This window comes from Salmo salar, chromosome 09, assembly GCF_965601325.2.
Source record: "Salmo salar chromosome 09, fSalSal1, whole genome shotgun sequence".
Taxonomy (NCBI): domain Eukaryota; kingdom Metazoa; phylum Chordata; class Actinopteri; order Salmoniformes; family Salmonidae; genus Salmo; species Salmo salar.
Window position 1 is genome coordinate 150,317,969 of NC_138299.1, and position 19,151 is coordinate 150,337,119.

The 19,151-nt window shown below is 45.6% G+C and overlaps 1 protein-coding gene across 7 annotated transcripts in view; it reads right to left on the minus strand.

The window, feature by feature from the left end:
* stim1 (stromal interaction molecule 1) overlaps positions 1–19,151 on the minus strand; it is a 76,105-nt gene that overhangs the window by 42,643 nt on the left and 14,311 nt on the right. For all 7 annotated transcript variants that reach the window (XM_045723313.2, XM_045723311.2, XM_045723310.2 and 4 more), the window contains 4 exon segments: positions 10,081–10,211; positions 3,580–3,694; positions 707–815; positions 479–594 (listed from right to left, as the gene is read on the minus strand). In XM_045723313.2, coding sequence (XP_045579269.1) covers positions 479–594; positions 707–815; positions 3,580–3,694; positions 10,081–10,128 — 388 coding nt within the window. In that variant the 5' untranslated portion in view covers positions 10,129–10,211.

The following is a 19,151-nucleotide window of genomic DNA, read 5'->3' on the forward strand; positions in this document are numbered from 1 at the left end:
TTAAATGGATCATACTGATTCACTGTATTCTGTGCTGCAGCAAGAAGGCTGACTGCAGGTAGTCCAAATGATTAACTAAAACATAGGGGGGAGGGGCTTATTTCTTATTTTTGTTGTACCTTACGTTATTTTTAGTATTACGTTGTTCTTGGTTACTGCATGGTTGGGTTTATAGCTTGCAATAAGGACATTTAAACTGGTGCATGTGACATTAAAACTTGATAACAGATTTTCCAGCGCCGCCAAGCTGCTGCTTGACACTAATGAACACATTTTGGAGTTGTTTTTTTACAAACTGTCTCTCTTTGGAGAGACAAACAGAACAGACACTGTTCTTCCTCTTAGAATTACATTCACAAACAGTCGCTTCAGTATCCAACAGAAATCCTCCTTTATCGGTCTGGGTGAAAGATAAACACACTACTAACACTAATAGGTAATGTAATTGTAAAAAAATAAATAAAAGTAATCCACTTACTGAGTGGGGCTCCGAACAGCACAGTGTCCAAGGCCTTGAGCTGCAGCTTCTGAACATGGCTGCGATCCAGCATCTTCAGAATGGACACTGTCAGAGTGGCGTTCTTCACAGCCAGCCTGACAGAAACAGACAGATTGAGACTCTACAGTGCAGTTAAAGGTAGATTGGGGAAGAGAGAGAGAGAGAGAATAGGAGGGTTGGTAGGAAGGACCCTGTGGGTTAATTTACCTGGGCATGATAGTGCCGTTGAAGTGCATCTTGCGGAAGGCATCCACATACTGCGGCAGCTCCACGTGGGTGAGCCACAACACCACATCGTCCACTGTCCAATTGTACACTGCAATACACAAACATGAAATTACCACACTATCCTTGCTTCTCAACTCTCTCTAAAGACCGTTTCAGCCTCAGTAATTTCCATCACTGGTTAAATGCCAACATTGAGCCAACGCATACCCACACACAGAGAGAGAACATTTGACTCCGCTTTATAATTTATGAGTGTCGCCGTGAGACGAGTGTATCCAAAAACCCTTAGAGGTATCCTCTATCATAACACACTTAAATGTAACTACACACGTTGGCCATCTCTCAATAAAAGCCAGAGGAAGGGAGACGGACTGGCAGGGAGTCAGCACCAGTGAGGTTTTGTGTGGGTTCAGGCCGACTAGCTAGCTGGGTTAATGTGCTTCTGCAGTTTCCTGGCTCCAAACCTCCGCTCTGAGCACCCCCTGACGGAAGCTGCAATGCAGAGACTCAGACACAACCAGAGAGGGAAACGGGAGGGGGGGGGGGGGGGTTGGAGAGATGGTGGACAGAAGAGAGGTAGGGAGAGGGGAGGGTGGAATGAGAGAGACAGATAAAGAGAGAGGGAGGAAGGAAGGAGGGGTAAGGGACAAAGAGTAGTGAGTGTAATGCCAGCAGGTCAAGGAGAGGGAGGCGTAGCTGGTACATCAGTGTGGATGGTTGTTATCTCTCTCTGTGTGTGTGTGTGTGTGTGTGTGTGTGTGTGTGTGTGTGTGTGTGTGTGTGTGTTCTGATGACAGGTACACTGATCACCCTCTGCTAGGATGCTTGAGCTGCTAAGTGGTCTGCACTTCACTTGACAATGATGACATACCAATTGACACGTTTGACTACTCTGGCTGGGCAGCCTAAGTGCAGAGAGGCTGAGAAAATACTCTCCCTTACCTATACAGTAACCAGACAGAAAATCTAAGCTTTCAATCCAAATCTAATTACTGATGATACAAATGTAAAAACAACACAGTACTTTAAAACAGACAGTACAAAGCACAGGGAGGCTCAGAACAGCAGGGAAGAGTTCTGATATACAGTACCAGTCAAAAGTTTGGACACACCTACTCATTCAAGGGATTTTCTTTATTTTTACTATTTTCTACATTGTAGAATGGTGAAGATATCAACACTATGAAATAAGACATATGGAATCCTGCAGTAACCAAAAGTGTTAAATGAAAATATATTTTAGATTCCCCAAAGTAGCCAGCCTTTGCCTTGATGACAGCTTTGCACACTCGTAGCATTCTCTCAACCAACTTCACCTGGAATGCTTTTCCAACAGTCTTGAAGGAGTTCCCACATATGCTGTGCACTTGTTAGCTGCTTTTCCTTCACTCTGTGGCCCAACTCATCTCAATTGAGTTGAGGTCAGGTGATTGTGGAGGTCAGGTCATCTGATGCAGCACTCCATCACTCTCCTTGGTCAAATAGCCCTTACACAGGCTGGAGGTGTTGGTTCATTGTCCTGTTGAAAAACAAATGATAGTCCTACTAAGCGCAAACCAGATGGGATGGTGTATCACTGCAGAATGCTGTGGTAGCCATGCTGGTTAAGCGTGCTTTGAATTCTAAATAAATCACAGACAGCGTCACCAGCAAAGTGCCCCCACACCATCACACCTCCTCCTCCATGCTCCACACATGCGGAGATCATCTGTTCATGTCATCTGCGTCTCACAAAGAATCGGCATTTGGAACCAGAAATCTCAAATTTGGACTCATCAGACCAAAAGGACAGATTTCCACCGGTCTAATGTCCATTGCTCATGTTTCATGGCCAAAGCAAGTCTCTTCTTCTGATTGGTGTCCTTTATTGGTGGTTTCTTTGCAGCAATTTGACCATGAAGGCCTGATTCACACAGTCTCCTCTGAACAGTTGATGTTGAGATGTCTGTTACTTGAACTCTGAACTGAAGCATTTATTTGGGCTGCAATTTCTGAGGCTGGTAACTCTAATGAACTTATCCTCTGCAGCAGAGGTAACTCTGGGTCTTCCTTTCCTGTGGCGGTCCTCATGAGAGCCAGTTTCATCATAGCGCTTGATGGTTTTTGCGACTGTTGAAATTTTCCGTATTGACTGACCTTCATGTCTTAAAGTAATGATGGACAGTTGTTTTTCCTTTGAGCTGTTCTTGCCATAATATGGAATTGTACGCAAAAAGGGCTATCTTCTGTATACCACCCCTACCTTGTCACAACACAACTGATTGGCTCAAACGCATTAAGAAGGAAAGAAATTCCACAAATAAAATGTTAACAAGGCACACCTGTTAATTGAAATGCATTCCAGGTGACTACCTCATGAAGCTGGTTGTGAGAATGCCAAACGTGTGCAAAGCTGTCATCAAGGGAAAGGGTGAATACTTTGAAGAATCTCAAATATAAATATATTTTGATTTGTTTATCACTTTTTTGGTTACATTATTCCATGTGTTATTTCATAGTTTTGATATCTTCACTATTATTCTACAATGTTCAAAATAGTATAAAATGAAGAAGAACTCTGAAATGAGTAGGTGTGTCCAAACTTTTGACTGGTACTGTAGCTAACATGGTGTCAGTCAGCAGTGAGACCACAAACGAGGACGGTTGGACGGGCAGAGCAGCGCTCTCAGAGGAGAACACAGTGTACTGAAAGAGATTCATCGTCTGAGACTCTCTTATATGCACACGGATGCACTAAGTGGGACAGCATGCCTGGAGGGGAGGCTTGTTTGTACTGCTAGCCTGTAGAGAGCAGAGACAGAGCGGGAGGCTCCTGTAACACCACGGTGTTAGTTTGAGCGAAGTTCCAGCACCTTCAGAACCCTTCCAGGTATTCCACAAGTCTTCCACACTGATGAACTGGTCGTCTCCGTGGAAACTGTTGTGCTTGGCTTTGGGATCGTGGTAGTTCAGGTCCTCCCTCAGGAACTGGAGGTCGCCAGGGTCACATGGAGGGAGACAGAAGGGAAGACAGAGAGAAGGTAAGAGAGAGAGGGGAGGAGAGAGAGAAGTAAAGAAAGAACAGGGGAGGTATCAATCAAATCAGCCAAAAAGATTATGTGGCCTGTCACTTATAGATGATGGAATCAAACCGCTACATCAAGGCTGAGGTAGACCTAAGAGACTGCAAAGTGCCAGCTATACCAGGGAAGGATAAAAAGATCTCTGTACGGCGTGCTCAGAGAATAACCAACAGAGGCATGCCCTGAGCCTTCCCCAGCCTTCCCCAGCCTGCAGTCAGACAGCTAAGCTTACTGCTGCAGACCGGGCTCACTTCACTGTGTGCACCCAGCCTTGTTACTGTAGTACAGTGTGCAGTAGAGAGGAGCCTAGCATTAATGGAACAGCCAGGAACACAGATAATGTCTTACCAAGTGAATGTCAATAAATATCTATACGTTTGGCCATTTACATGTATAATATTTTACACCGAAGCTTTACTGGCCTGAGAACCTGTGATGGAAAGTACAAACCTATAACTCCATTTCTAACAGCAGTGGACAATAGATCATTATTTGATGCGGAACACAAACAGGAAATCAGGTGTTCCTCTTCTACTCTAAACACTCACCAATCTTTCAATCTAACGAGCCTACTCTAAGTAATATCGGAAACATCAAGTGTCTCCAGTTCTCTTGAGCAACAACATAGAAGCAGAGCGAAAGGGCTTAGATGACATTATGTTTCATCCATCGCTAGCCAGCCCCCATGCTGTTATCACTGGGAGGAAGAAGCTTGGCTGCTGTACGACACACACGCCCCCACAAAGAACATCTCAAAGAACATGGGCGCAGGACAAGCCATGATGCTGATTTTCCTTATTCAGAGCTTAGTGTGGGTGGTTTTCAGTACAGGGCGGACACTCACAATCAATCAGGCAATAAATCATACCGTTTCTTTGGCAACGTAGCCAAATTGCTGATGTTTTCAAAAATCCTGGTCCGGTGTGTTTTTCAGCTGCAACATGCTGTTTCAATCATCTTAGCTTTTTATATTTTTATTTTACTTAACCTTTATTTAACTAGGCATGTCAGTTAAGAACAAATTATTTTTTACAATGACGGCCTACACCGGCCAAACCCGGACGACGCTGGGCCAATTGTGCGCCGCCCTAAGGGACTCCCAATCATGGCCGGTTGTGATACAGCCTGGAATCGAACCAGGGTGTCTGTAGTGATGCTTCAAGCACTGAGATGCAGTGCCTTAGACCGCTGCGCCACTTTAAATGTATGTAGTTCTGTCCTTGAGCTGTTCTTGTCTATTAATGTTCTGTATTATGATGTTTCATGTTTCAGGAAGAGTAGCGTCTGCTTTTGCAACAGCTAATGGAGATCCTAATAAAACACAAAAAAAATGATGAAACATGATCGTAACATTTTTCTTTCTCTAAGAAGATCCCAGGCATCAAAGCTGTTTCGGTCCAAGCACTCCACATGCCTTGTTCAGCTTTTCTCAGTGTTGGCTCTGAGCCAGGACTGACACTGGCAATATGTGCTTAATTCACAGGCTGGCTGCTTCAGGGATGTCTGCAGAGCCAGTGTCTCCTTCTCTAACACTGCTTAGCCCCTGCAAAAGAAGCTGCAGAGAAAGATGGCTCTAGCCCAGACCAGAGCCTCCTGAGGTGGGCCTCGTCTCTCCCAGCCTGGTCGTGGCTGCCCTAACAGGCCTCTCCCAGCCTGGTCGTGGCTGCCCTAACAGGCCTCTCCCAGCCTGGTCGTGGCTGCCCTAACAGGCCTCTCCCAGCCTGGTCGTGGCTGCCCTAACAGGCCTCTCCCAGCCTGGTCGTGGCTGCCCTAACAGGCCTCTCCCAGCCTGGTCGTGGCTGCCCTAACAGGCCTCTCCCAGCCTGGTCGTGGCTGCCCCAACAGGCCTCTCCCAGCCTGGTCGTGGCTGCCCCAACAGGCCTCTCCCAGCCTGGTCGTGGCTGCCCTAACAGGCCTCTCCCAGCCTGGTCGTGGCTGCCCTAACAGGCCTCTCCCAGCCTGGTCGTGGCTGCCCTAACAGGCCTCTCCCAGCCTGGTCGTGGCTGCCCTAACAGGCCTCTCCCAGCCTGGTCGTGGCTGCCCTAACAGGCCTCTCCCAGCCTGGTCGTGGCTGCCCTAACAGGCCTCTCCCAGCCTGGTCGTGGCTGCCCTAACAGGCCTCTCCCAGCCTGGTCGTGGCTGCCCTACAGGCCTCTCCCAGCCTGGTCGTGGCTGCCCAACAGGCCTCTCCCAGCCTGGTCGTGGCTGCCCTAACAGGCCTCTCCCAGCCTGGTCGTGGCTGCCCTACAGGCCTCTCTCAGCCTGGTCGTGGCTGCTCTACTACTGGTTGCAGTGTGAGAGGAAGCCTGTGAGAGGAAGCCTGCGAGAGGAAGCCTGTGAGAGGAAGCCTGCTACGGGTAGGCGAGGTCAGGCCACACGTGTCATTTTTTCAGCCCTGACTTCTCTCTGACTGAAGGAATGACTGGACTGGCCTAGCCATGCTGTGCTGCCTGTGGCTGCCTTGCCAAGCTCTCCCAGTCCCAGAGGAGGCCGGGACACTGGTTACACAGCAGAGAGGAGGGGACAAGTCCCAATACCTCGAGGTCTAGACCTTACTGTGAAATGCTTACTTACAAGGCCTTAACTAACAATGCAGTTAAGAAAAAAAGAGTAACAAAATAACAAGCCTATATACAGGGGCTACCGGTACCAGGTCAATAGGCAGAGGTACAGGTTAGTCAAGGTAATTGAGGTAATGTACATGTAGGTAGGGGTAAAGTGACAATGCATAGGAAATAAACAGTGAATGGCGGGGGGGGGGGGGGTCAATGCAAATAGTCTGGGTGGACATTTGATTTACTGTTCAGCAGACTTATGGCTTGGAGGTAGAAGCTGTTAAAAAGCCTTTTGGACCTAGATTTGGCGCTCAGGTACCGCATGCCGTGTGTTAGCAGAGAGAACAGTCTATAACTAGGGTGGCTGTAGTCTTTGGCAATATTTAGGGCCTTGGATGGCAGGAAGCTTAGCCCCAGTGATGTACGGGCCTTCTGGTCGGAGGCCGAGCAGTTGACATACCAGGCGGTGATGCAACCAGTCAGGATGCTCTCGATGGTGCAGCTGTAGAACTTCTTGAGGATTTGTGGACCCATGCCAAATCTTTTCAGTCTCCTGGGGGGAATATGCGTTGTAGTGCCCTCTTCACGACTGTCTTGGTGTGTTTGGACCATGATAGTTTGTCGGTGATGTGGACACCAAGGAACTTGAAGTTCCTAACCTGCTCCACTACAGCCCTGTCGATTTGAATGGGGGCGTGCTCGGCACCCCTTTCCCTGTAGTCCACGATCATTTCCTTTGTCTTGATCACGTTGAGGAAGATGTTGTCCTGGCACCACACTGCCAGGTCTCTGACCTCCTCCCTATAGGCCGTCGCATCGTTGTCGGTGATCAGGCCTACCATTGTTGTGTCGTTTGCAAACTTAATGATGGCGTTGGAGTCGTGCTTGGCCACACAGTCATGGGTGAACAGGGAGTACAGGAGGGGAATAAACATGCAACCCTGAGAGGCCCCCGTGTTGAGGATCAGCGTGGCAGATGTGTTGTTGCCTACACTTACCACCTGGGGGCGGCCCGTCAGGAAGTCCAGAATCCAGTTGCAAAGGGAGGTGTTCAGTCCCAGGGTCCTTAGCTTAGTGATGAGCTTCGTGGGCACTATGGTATTGAACGCTGAGCTGTAGTCAATGAACAGCATTCTCACGTAGGTGTTTTTTTTCTCCAGGTGGGAAAGGGCAGTGTTGGGTGCAATGGAGATTGTGTTATTTGTGGATCTGTTGGGGCGGTATGCGAATTGGAGTGGGTCTTGGGTTTCTGGGATGATGGTGTTGATGTCATCCATGACCAGTCTTTTAAAGCACTTCATGACTACAGACGTGAGTGCTACAGGTCAGTAGTCATTTAGGCAGGTTACCTTGGAGTTCTTGGGCACAGGGACTATTGTGGTCTGCCTGAAACATGTAGGTATTACAGACACTGTCAGGGACAGGTTGAAAATGTCAGTGAAGACACTTGCCAGTTGGTTAGCGCATGCTCCGAGTACACGTCCTGGTAATCAGTCTGGCCCTACGGCCTTGTGAATGTTTAATGGTCTTACTACGGATAGTGTGATCACACAGTCGTCCAGAACAGCTGGTGCTCTCATGCATGCTTCAGTGTTGCTTGCCTCGAAGCGCGCATTGAAGTCATTTAGCCCATCTAGTAAGGTCGTGTCACTGAGAAGCACACGGCTGGGCTTCCCTTTGTAGTCTGTAATAGTTTGCAAGCCCTGCCACATCCGACGAGCGTCAGAGCCGGTGTAGAAGGATTCAATCTTAGTCCTGCATTGACGGCTTGCCTGTTTGCTGGTTCGCTGGGCAGAGCAGGATTTCTTCCTTCCGGGTTAGAGTCCCGTTCCTTGAAAGCACCAGCTTTACCCTTTAGCTCAGTGCATATATTGCCTGTAATCCATGACTTCTGGTTGGGGTATGTACGTACAGTCACTGTGAGGACGACGTCATCGATGTACTTATTGATGAAGCCAGTGACTGATGTGGTAAACTCCTCAATGCAATCGGATGAATACCGGAACATATTCTAGTCTATGCTAGCAAAACAGTCCTGTAGCTTAGCATTTGCGTCATCTGACCACTTCCATATTGAGCGACTCACGGGTACTTCCTGCTTTAGCGTTCGTTTGTAAGCAGGAATCAGGATAGAATTATGGTCCCTCTGGTTGCACACTGACATGCTGGTAGAAATGAGGTAAAATGAATAAGTCCTGCATTAAAGTCCCCGGCCACTAGGAGCGCCGCCTCTGGATGAGCATTTTCTTGTTTGCTTTTGGCCTTATACAGCTCGTTGAGTGCGGTCTTAATGCCAGCATCAGTTTGTGGTGGTAAATAGACAGATTTGAAAAATTGATGAAAACTGTCTTGGTAAATAGTGTGGTCTACAGCTTATCAAGAGATACTCAGGCGAGCAAAACCTTGAGACTTCCTAAATATTAGATTTCGCGCACCAGCTGTTATTGACAGACACAGACCACCATCCCATGTCTTACCGGAGGCAGCTGTTCCGTCTTGCCAATGCACGGAAAAACCACCCCGTGTCTTGCTGATGCATGTTGTCGTTCAGCCACGATTCGGTGAAACATAAGATACTACAGTTTTTAAATGTCCTGTTGGTAGGATAGACTTGAACGGAGCTCATCCAGTTCATTCTCCAATTATTGCACTTTGGCCAATAGGACGGATGGTAGAGGAAGGTTATTCACTCGCCAACGAATTCTCAAAAGGCACCCGGACCTGTATCAGCGTCTCTTCTTCATGCGAATTACGGGAATTTGGGCCTGGTCAGGTATCAGCAGTAAATCCTTCGCGTCTGACTCATTAAAGAAAAAATATTTGTCTAGTTCGAGGTGAGTAATCGCTGTTCTGATATCCAGAAGCTCTTTTCTGTCATAAGAGACTGTGGCAGAAACATTATGTACAAAATAAGTTATAAACAACACACAAAATAGCAATTGGTTAGGAGCCTGTAAAACAGGAGCCAACTCCTCCAGCGCCATAGTAAAAACCAGCAGGGTTTCTACTCAGTGAACTCAAGCGGGCGCCCTAAAGCTACAACATGAGAAGCAGGAGGACCACAAATCCACCACTTACTTCAATAGCAAAGTAAAAGCCATTACCGAGCAGCCATTAACTAATCTCATTATCTGTGGCCATCTTCAGAAGGAATCCCTGCTGGTGGATGACTGGGGATTAGAGTACTGATACCTTCAGGCCACTTTTCTGTGACTCACATAGACAGGTTTGACTGGTGACATGCAGCACAGTAGCTACATCCTCCCCAACACATCACACAATGGAAACACCTGTAATCTATCAAATGCTATTGAAATGTAATGAAGTAGGGAACCTGGTGGTGCTACTCACACAGTCCTTCTCTGACACGCCCACATTGTGTAGGGAACCTGGTGGTACTACTCACCCAGTCCTTCTCTGACACGCCCACATTGTGTAGGGAACCTGGTGGTGCTACTCACCCAGTCCTTCTCTGACACGCCCACATTGTGTAGGGAACATGGTGGTGCTACTCACCCCGTCCGTCTCTGACACGCCCACATTGTGTAGGGAACCTGGTGGTGCTACTCACACAGTCCTTCTCTGACACGCCCACATTATGTAGGGAACATGGTGGTACTACTCACCCAGTCCTTCTCTGACACGCCCACATTGTGTAGGGAACCTGGTGGTGCTACTCACCCAGTCCTTCTCTGACACGCCCACATTGTGTAGGGAACATGGTGGTACTACTCACCCCGTCCGTCTCTGACACATCCACATTGCCATTAGCATCGTCATCCATCTGCTTGTGGATACTGCGGATGGCCTCGAAGCTGAGGATGGTATTTTCATCGTGGCACCGAGGCTCATCGATGCGACAGAGTTCTGAGAGAGAAAATATAATTTCAACTTGAGTCAGCAGTTGTACAGGGCTCCCAACATTACCTGAAATTGGGCGGTAAATCATATATATTGTATACCGGCATAAATGTTCAATAGTTTGGGGCGCCCTAAAGCTACGCCACTGCTTGTGTTACACTATCCAAGATGTGCCAAATAAATTATTTCCAACTCAGGGCTCCAGCTATGCATTTGGTTTGCTAAGGTGCTAGCTAAGTGGCTAGTTAACTGGCTGGCTAAGTGGCTGGCTAAGTGGCTGGCCAAGTGGCTGGCCAAGTGGCTAGTTAACTGGCTGGCCAAGTGGCTAGTTAACTGGCTGGCCAAGTGGGTAGTTAACTGGCTGGCCAAGTGGATAGTTAACTGGCTGGCCAAGTGGATAGTTAACTGGCTGGCCAAGTGGATAGTTAACTGGCTGGCCAAGTGGATAGTTAACTGGCTGGCCAAGTGGATAGTTAACTGGCTGGCCAAGTGGATAGTTAACAAGCTGGACAAGTGGATAGTTAACAAGCTGGCCAAGTGGATAGTTAACAAGCTGGCCAAGTGGCTAGTTAACTGGCTGGCCAAGGGGCTGGCTAAGTGGCTAGTTAACTGGCTGGCTAATGGCTGGCTAAGTGGCTAGTTAACTGGCTGGCTAAGTGGCTGGCTAAGTGGCTAGTTAACTGGCTAGTTAACTGGCTGGCTAACTGGCTGGCTAACTGGCTGGCTAAGTGGCTAGTTAACTGGCTGGCTAAGTGGCTAGTTAACTGGCTGGCTAAGTGGCTGGCTAAGTGGCTAGTTAACTGGCTGGCTAAGTGGCTGGCTAAGTGGCTAGTTAACTGGCTGGCTAAGTGGCTGGCTAAGTGGCTGGCTAAGTGGCTGGCTAAGTGGTTAGTTAACTGGCTGGCTAAGTGGCTGGCTAAGTGGCTGGCTAAGTGGTTAGTTAACTGGCTGGCTAAGTGGCTGGCTAAGTGGCTAGTTAACTGGCTGGCTAAGTGGCTGGCTAAGTGGCTGGCTAAGTGGCTAGTTAACTGGCTGGCTAAGTGGCTAGTTAACTGGCTGGCTAAGTGGCTGGCTAAGTGGCTAGTTAACTGGCTGGCTAAGTGGCTGGCTAAGTGGTTAGTTAACTGGCTGGCTAAGTGGCTAGTTAACTGGCTGGCTAAGTGGCTGGCTAAGTGGTTAGTTAACTGGCTGGCTAAGTGGCTAGTTAACTGGCTGGCTAAGTGGCTGGCTAAGTGGCTGGCTAAGTGGTTAGTTAACTGGCTGGCTAAGTGGCTGGCTAAGTGGCTAGTTAACTGGCTGGCTAAGTGGCTGGCTAAGTGGCTAGTTAACTGGCTGGCTAAGTGGCTGGCTAAGTGGCTGGCTAAGTGGTTAGTTAACTGGCTGGCTAAGTGGCTGGCTAAGTGGCTAGTTAACTGGCTGGCTAAGTGGCTGGCTAAGTGGCTAGTTAACTGGCTGGCTAAGTGGCTGGCTAAGTGGTTAGTTAACTGGCTGGCTAAGTGGCTAGTTAACTGGCTGGCTAAGTGGCTGGCTAAGTGGCTGGCTTGCAAGATCAAGCTTCTTAGAGCAGAGACAATCAATCTCCTCCAGGATCAAGATTCCTGTTGCCAAAATTTGTTTTGTGTGTCAAAAGAATAATGTATATATTTTTGGGGGTTTGGAAAGAAATAGCACCCTTTGCATGCACTGCCAGTAATACCGTATACCCCGGTATGGTACAGGAACGTTTTGAAGGTATCTGGATACCGCCCAACACCACACAGTAGATCTAGTGTAGGGTTGTCCACAACAAAACAAAAATCTTGGTTGACCAAGAGTCGTCTGTCCTTTCGACCAATAAATTGGTCTACATTTTTAAACTTGGATTTTCCCAAATATAGACACACCCTATGTTTGAATAAAATCCACTATATGTAGGCTACTGAGCTTGTCTGATGCTTTAAGCACTGCGATTCAAAATGAAGACACACAAATTACTAAAGAGGTAGACAGAGATCAATATAGCCTACCCAGAAAAAAATAAAATAAATATGTTCTCCTCCTCCTCCTGCTGTTGGCCTCCTGCTGTTGGCCTTTGCAGATTCTGCCATTAGGCTGCTGAAGGCTACACCAGCAGTCGGCAACCTTTTCCACAGAGTGCCAAGTTTTCGTACGATTTCTACTACTCTATGTGCCTGTTTTATATGTACTTTTGTGTGGAACAGTATCATTTAATTTATAATAAAGTCTTAACATCTCAAAATCAATATAATGTGGTTAATCAAAAATATATCTGAAATTAAAACCATACAAATCTAAAAGTAACTATTGCCAACTATGTAAAAATAGCCTACATAAAGCCAACAAATAAAAACATTGCAGCCTGCAGGTAGAAAATATCCTGATAAAAATAAATATCCTATAAATCACATTGGCGACGCATGGCCTGTCTGCAAGAAACTTGAAACATTGTAACAACTATTAACTTGGTATGTCCCAAAGCTAGTGCTAGCAAACATGCAACATTGTATAAATATTCTGGGCGCTCAGTAGGCTATTTGTGCAAGGGATAAGAAGTAATTAGGTAGGCCTATTTTATGATGTTTCCACCAGATCAGAGCATGACATTTTTTACCCCCTTTCATGCTGAGTGGTAATCGATAGAGAGATGCAAAAAAATGTATCAAGTAGACTACATTGAGGAACTATTGTCATTCTCTATGGATGTAAAAACACTGTTTACTTGCTGTTTGATGCAAATACATTTTTTCTTTGAGAAGCTCCTTTGTGATGGTTAAGACAATCAGAAATAGTATCAGATCCCCAAATGGGCACATTTATAGGCCTATATTTGCGGGCAGGCCAGGTAGCCTAGGCCTACTTCTATGCGTAATCAGGCCAGGTAGCCTAGGCCTACTTCTATGCGTATTCAGGCCAGGTAGCCAATGCCTACTTCTATGCGTAATCAGGCCAGGTAGCCTAGGCCTACTTCTATGCGTATTCAGGCCAGGTAGCCTAGGCCTACTTCTATGCGTAATCAGGCCAGGTAGCCTAGGCCTACTTCTATGCGTATTCAGGCCAGGTAGCCTAGGCCTACTTCTATGCGTATTCAGGCCAGGTAGCCTAGGCCTACTTCTATGCGTAATCAGGCCAGGTAGCCTAGGCCTACTTCTATGCGTAATCAGGCCCAGGTAGCCTAGGCCTACTTCTATGCGTATTCAGGCCAGGTAGCCTAGGCCTACTTCTATGCGTAATCAGCATGTCCTTACTCAAGATTGTCTTTTGTTTTGGAGCGCTCTTGTCAAAGAATAATTTGACAACTAGTAAACGGAATGAAATAAACCACAACTTTTTTCTAACAAGTGTAGCCTAAGTTGTGCTCTCTGCAAACAACGTGTCCGCTCCTACAATGACAACGGTAAGACTATTATAATAATAATAATAATAATAATAATAATAAATCAAATAAATTAACAGAAATTACCATAACCAAACAAACACTGTAGATGAGAAATGGGAATTAACAGTAAATGTACTACTGGTGATGCTGGTGTGCCATCCCCACAGCCTCCGCAATGGATTAGTCCACTCAGCGGCCCCGCGGGCCCCGACAGGCCTCCGCAATGGAGTCCCTCGCAGGCCTCCGCGGGCACTCAGACAGGCCTCCGCAATGGATTAGTCCACTCAGACAGGCCTCCGCAATGGATTAGTCCACTCAGACAGGCCTCCGCAATGGATTAGTCCACTCAGACAGGCCTCCGCAATGGATTAGTCCACTCAGACAGGCCTCCGCAATGGATTAGTCCACTCAGACAGGCCTCCGCAATGGATTAGTCCACTCAGACAGGCCTCCGCAATGGATTAGTCCACTCAGACAGGCCCCGCGGGTCCCGGCGGCCCCCAATGGATTAGTCCACTCAGACAGGCCTCCCATGGAGCCACTCAGCAGGCCCCGCAGGTGTCCCTCGCGGCCTCCGCTGGTGCCCCGCGGGATCAGACAGGGCGGTGCTATTTTTTTATATTTGCCACTGCTCCAAAAAATAAATCTTGGTCGACCAACAGCCTACTGACCAAACAAACAATCGACCAGTCAACTAAATGGGGTCAGCCCTAGTCTAGTGACAATCAGCTTGTAACACACTTCATCTAATGGGTAGGCTAACAACAGCCAAAATGATGTCCACCTTGAAACCATCGCAAGCCATTTGTTCAAAACCACATTGTGGCTTAGGAACTTTGCTGCTAACAGCAGAAACCCACAGGGGTGTTAAATGTAGCAGGGCAATAACTAAACCTAGCAAGAGGCTATTTATAACCAGGCTGTGTTGTGGCAGGGTAGCTGCTTTCTTTTCAACAGTGTAACCTGAGTGTTGTTAACACATTGTTGTCAACACTCACAATGACAAGGGTGCTGATGTTATGTCATCAATCCCAGTGCAACACGTGTGTAGGGAAGTGGAGTTCTAGTGAGGGAGAAGTCAAAGACCAGAGGGAACTATGGGTTCAAAACATCCAAATCCTTACTAATGTTATTTTCCTTTACTTAGTATGGAATAAAGCTATTACATTTAATGAAGTGCCTTTTAAAATATGCCACAGACTTTTCTATAAATAAGGTTTTTTATATGAATAAAATGAATAAAAATAAAAATCTGCATTTTGACATGTCCCTCGTCATATTTTTCCAACTTTCCTGGGAAGATCTAACCAACATTTCTTCAGGCTTTCACCGTCATTGTCAGAATGCTCAAGGGAGCAGGAGGGTTGAAGTCAGGCGCAGGAGACACAATTCCGTGAACACTCGTTTCTTTTTAATAAATAATCCACGCTTGCCAAAATCAGGTAGGGCAGGGCAAGGTAAAACAAATACCCATAAACAGCCCGAACACAGCGTAGGGACGCAGCCCAAAACACACTGCCACAAAACCTACAGGCAGAAGGGAAAAAACACCTGTTCCCCAGACGTACAACCTGACGAAAATAATCACACACAAACACAGACATACCTTGCTAGACTAAATAACCCCCCCTACTAATAACTAAACCAAAACAGGTGCGTGCCTACCTAGACCTAACCAACAGAAAGTGAAACAAAAAGGATCGATGGCAGCTAGTAGGCCGGCGACGACGACCGCCGAGCGCCGCCCGGTCGAGGAGGGGCGCCACCATCGGGCGGTGTCGTGACAGTCATTGTAAAGCCCAAGTTATGCTGTTGCTTTGATTGTCCTTTCTGAAGATTTAATATGATTAGTGATGATTGTAACCCTGTTGCGTCAACTGAACTCTCATTTTATTTAATATAGTGAAACTATATTCCTTTATTTTGTCATTTTTTTAAAGAAACATTGAAAATATAATAGTCAAATCATAGTATTTACTCTTTTCTGGCGTTTTGTGATGGAAAACTGAGCATAACACCATGTTACTAATAGATGGGCTAGAAATGTTTTAACAATGTAAAAAAATAAAAAAATAAAGTGAAGATTGCATTCAATTGCCCTTCCCTGTTGCACAAAACAAGCTTCCATTCCCCATTTCACAAGGCGATTAATGGCTAACTTAAGATGAAAACCTCAACCCTATTACGGTCAACCCTGTTACTTTAATGGCACATTATTGGCATGTACTATAGTCTTTTTGTTACCCCTTGAGATAAAAAAAAAAAAACAGAGGTCGACCGCTTATGATTTTTCAACGCCGATACCGATTATTGAAGGACCAAAAAAGCCGATACCGATTAATCGGCCAGTTTATATTTTTTTTATTTATTTGTAATAATGACAATTACAACAATACTGAATGAACACTTATGTTAACTTCATATAATACATCAATAAAATCTATTTTGCCTCAAATAAATAATGAAACATGTTCAATTTGGTTTAAATAATGAAAAAACAAAGTGTTGGAGAAGAAAGTAAAAGTGCAATATGTGCCATGTAAAAAAGCTAACGTTTAAGTTCCTTGCTCAGAACATGAGAACATATGAAAGCTGGTAGTTTCCTTTTAACATGAGTCTTCAATATTCCCAGGTAAGACGTTTTAGGTTGTAGTTGGATTATAGGACTATTTCTCTCTATACCATTTGTATTTCATATACCTTTGACTATTGGATGTTCTTATAGGCACTTAATATTGCCAGCGTAACAGTATAGCTTCTGTCCCTCTCCTCGCCCCTACCTGGGCTCGAACCAAGAACACGTCGACAACAGCCACCATGGAAGCATCGATACCCATCACTCAACAAAAGCCGCGGCCCTTGCAGAGCAAGGGGAACAACTACTTCAAGGTCTCAGAGCGAGTGACGTCACTGATTGAAACGGTATTAGTGCGCACCCCGCTAACTAGCTAGCTATTTCACATCGGTTACATCAGCCTAATCTCGGGAGTTGATAGGCTTGAAGAAAGTCATAAACAGCTCAATGCTTGAGGCACAGCTAAGAGCTGCTGTCAAACGCACGAAAGTGCTGTTTGAATGAATGCTTACGAGCCTGCTGCTGCCTACCACCGCTCAGTCAGACTGCCCTATCAAATATCAAATCATAGACTTAATTATAACATATTAACACACAGAAATACGAGCCTTAGGTCATTAATATGGTCAAATCCGGAAACTATCATTTAGAAAACAAAACGTTTATTCTTTCAGTGAAATACGGAACCGTTCCGTATTTTATCTAACAGGTGGCATCCATAAATCTAAATATTCCTGTTACATTGCACAACCTTCAATGTTATGTCATAATTACGTAAAATTCTGGCAAATTAGTTCACAACGAGCCAGGCGGCCCAAACTGTTGCATATACCCTGACTCTGCGTGTAATGAACGCAAGAGAAGTGACAATTTCTCTAGTTTAATATTGCCTGCTAAACTGGATTTCTTTTAACTGAATATGCAGGTTTAAAAAAATATACTTCTGTGTATTGATTTTAAGAAAGGCATTGATGTTTATGGTTAGGTAAATTCATGCAACGATTGTGCTTTTTTGGCAAATGCGCTTTTGTTAAATCATCCCCCGTTTGGCGAAGTTGGCTGTCTTTGTTAGGAAGAAATAGTCTTCACACAGTTCTCAACGAGCCAGGTGGCCCAAACTGCTGCATATACCCTGACTCCGCTTGCACAGAACGCAAGAGAAGTGACACAATTTGCCCAGTTAAAAGAAATTCATGTTAGCAGGCAATATTAACTAAATATGAGGTTTAAAAATATATACTTGTGTATTGATTTTAAGAAAGGCGTTGATGTTTATGGTTAGGTACACATTGGTGCAACGACAGCGCTTTTTTCGCGAATGCGCTTGTTAAATCATCCGTTTGGCTTAGTAGGCTGTGATTCAATGATAAATTAACAGGCACCGCATCGATTATATGCAACGCAGGACAAGCTAGATAAACTAGTAATATCATCAACCATATGTAGTTAACTAGTGATTATGTTAAGATTGATTGTTTTTTATAAGATACGTTTAATGCTAGCTAGCACCTTACCTTGGCTCCTTGCTGCACTCGCATAACAGGTAGTCAGCCTGCCACGCAGTCTCCTCGTGGAGAATCGGTGTCCAAAAATGCCGATTACCGATTGTTATGAAATCTTGAAATCGGCTCTAATTAAATCGGCCATTCCGATTAATCGGTCGACCTCTATAAAACATCTTTATGAAGTGTGCTCTTTATGACAGACCGTTATATATTTTTATTTTACCAAGTTACACTACCCAAAATGTACTCTATTCGTGGAACGACTCGCCTATCTTAGTATATATTATTACACATCAGCATAATAGCACGTACATAGAGGTCTATACTTAGTAAGAAATCTGTTCACTTTCACCTCAAGAATTCCAGCTATGCAGCCATTCCAATTCAGTTGTTTGAAAAAAAAGTTGTATGAATGGTGTCACATACCGGGAGTATCTCTGGCTGTAGTCATGGTTATGAAACCATCCGGCTAGGCTGTATATTATGTTGTGTGTCTATGCCTGCCTGGCCTGCAGTCTTCCCCTCTCTCCTGGGGGATTAGAAACCCTCTGCAGCAGCAGATCACAGACAAGGCCTCGCTTCAACTCAGAGGAAAACATAGTTTGGTCTGAACTGCAGTCTGCAGACATTCTGGGCTATGTGCAGGAGGGTAACCAAGGCTGCCTCTAAGCCACAGAGATCTGCAGTGTAGCCAAGTGTCATTTCTGAAAGCTTCAATGTTCAAAGTTAAGTATAAAATCTCAGGTCGAAAGAATGTAGTCTTCATGATGAAACAGCAGGGTAAAAATACAGGCAAAATGGCTTAAAGAAGTCATAGCCAACAGTCCCTAAAAGGGAAAGAGCTGACCAGATAGATCAAAGCGAAGAGTCTGTGCAAAATATTTTTGCTTGTAACACTGTGTGGCTTATCCTGCCCAGAAACCTGACCAAAACACAAATGAAATAGACTCAATCATGGACACTCTTACTGACAGTTGTGGCTGCTTCACGCGATGTATTGTTGTCTCTAACTTCTTGCCTTTGTGCTTTGTCTGTGCACAATAATGTTTGTACCATGTTTTGTGCAGCTACCATATTGTGCTGCTCCCATGTTGTGTTGCTGCCATGCTGTGTTGTCGTCTTAGGTCTATCTTTATGTAGTGTTGTGCTGTCTCTCTCGTCATGATGTGTGTTTTGTCCTATATTTTTAATCTCAGTCCCCGTCCCCGCAGGAGGCCTTTTGCCTTTTGGTAGGCCATCATAGTAATTAAGAATGTGTTCTTAACTGACTTGCCTAGTTAAATAACAGTTAAATAAATAAAAATAGGGCAAGGCCTACATTAGTGCGATGTCGTCATATTTCACACTAAGAAATGTGATATCAGGCATCTTCCTGTGTGATGAAATCTATGATGAGGAAGCACACAACAGCAAGTGTCCATGTGTGTTTACTTCTTGCTTGCGCTCCCATTTGCTGCACAAGGTAGCTCGTAGTATTACTACACTAGGCA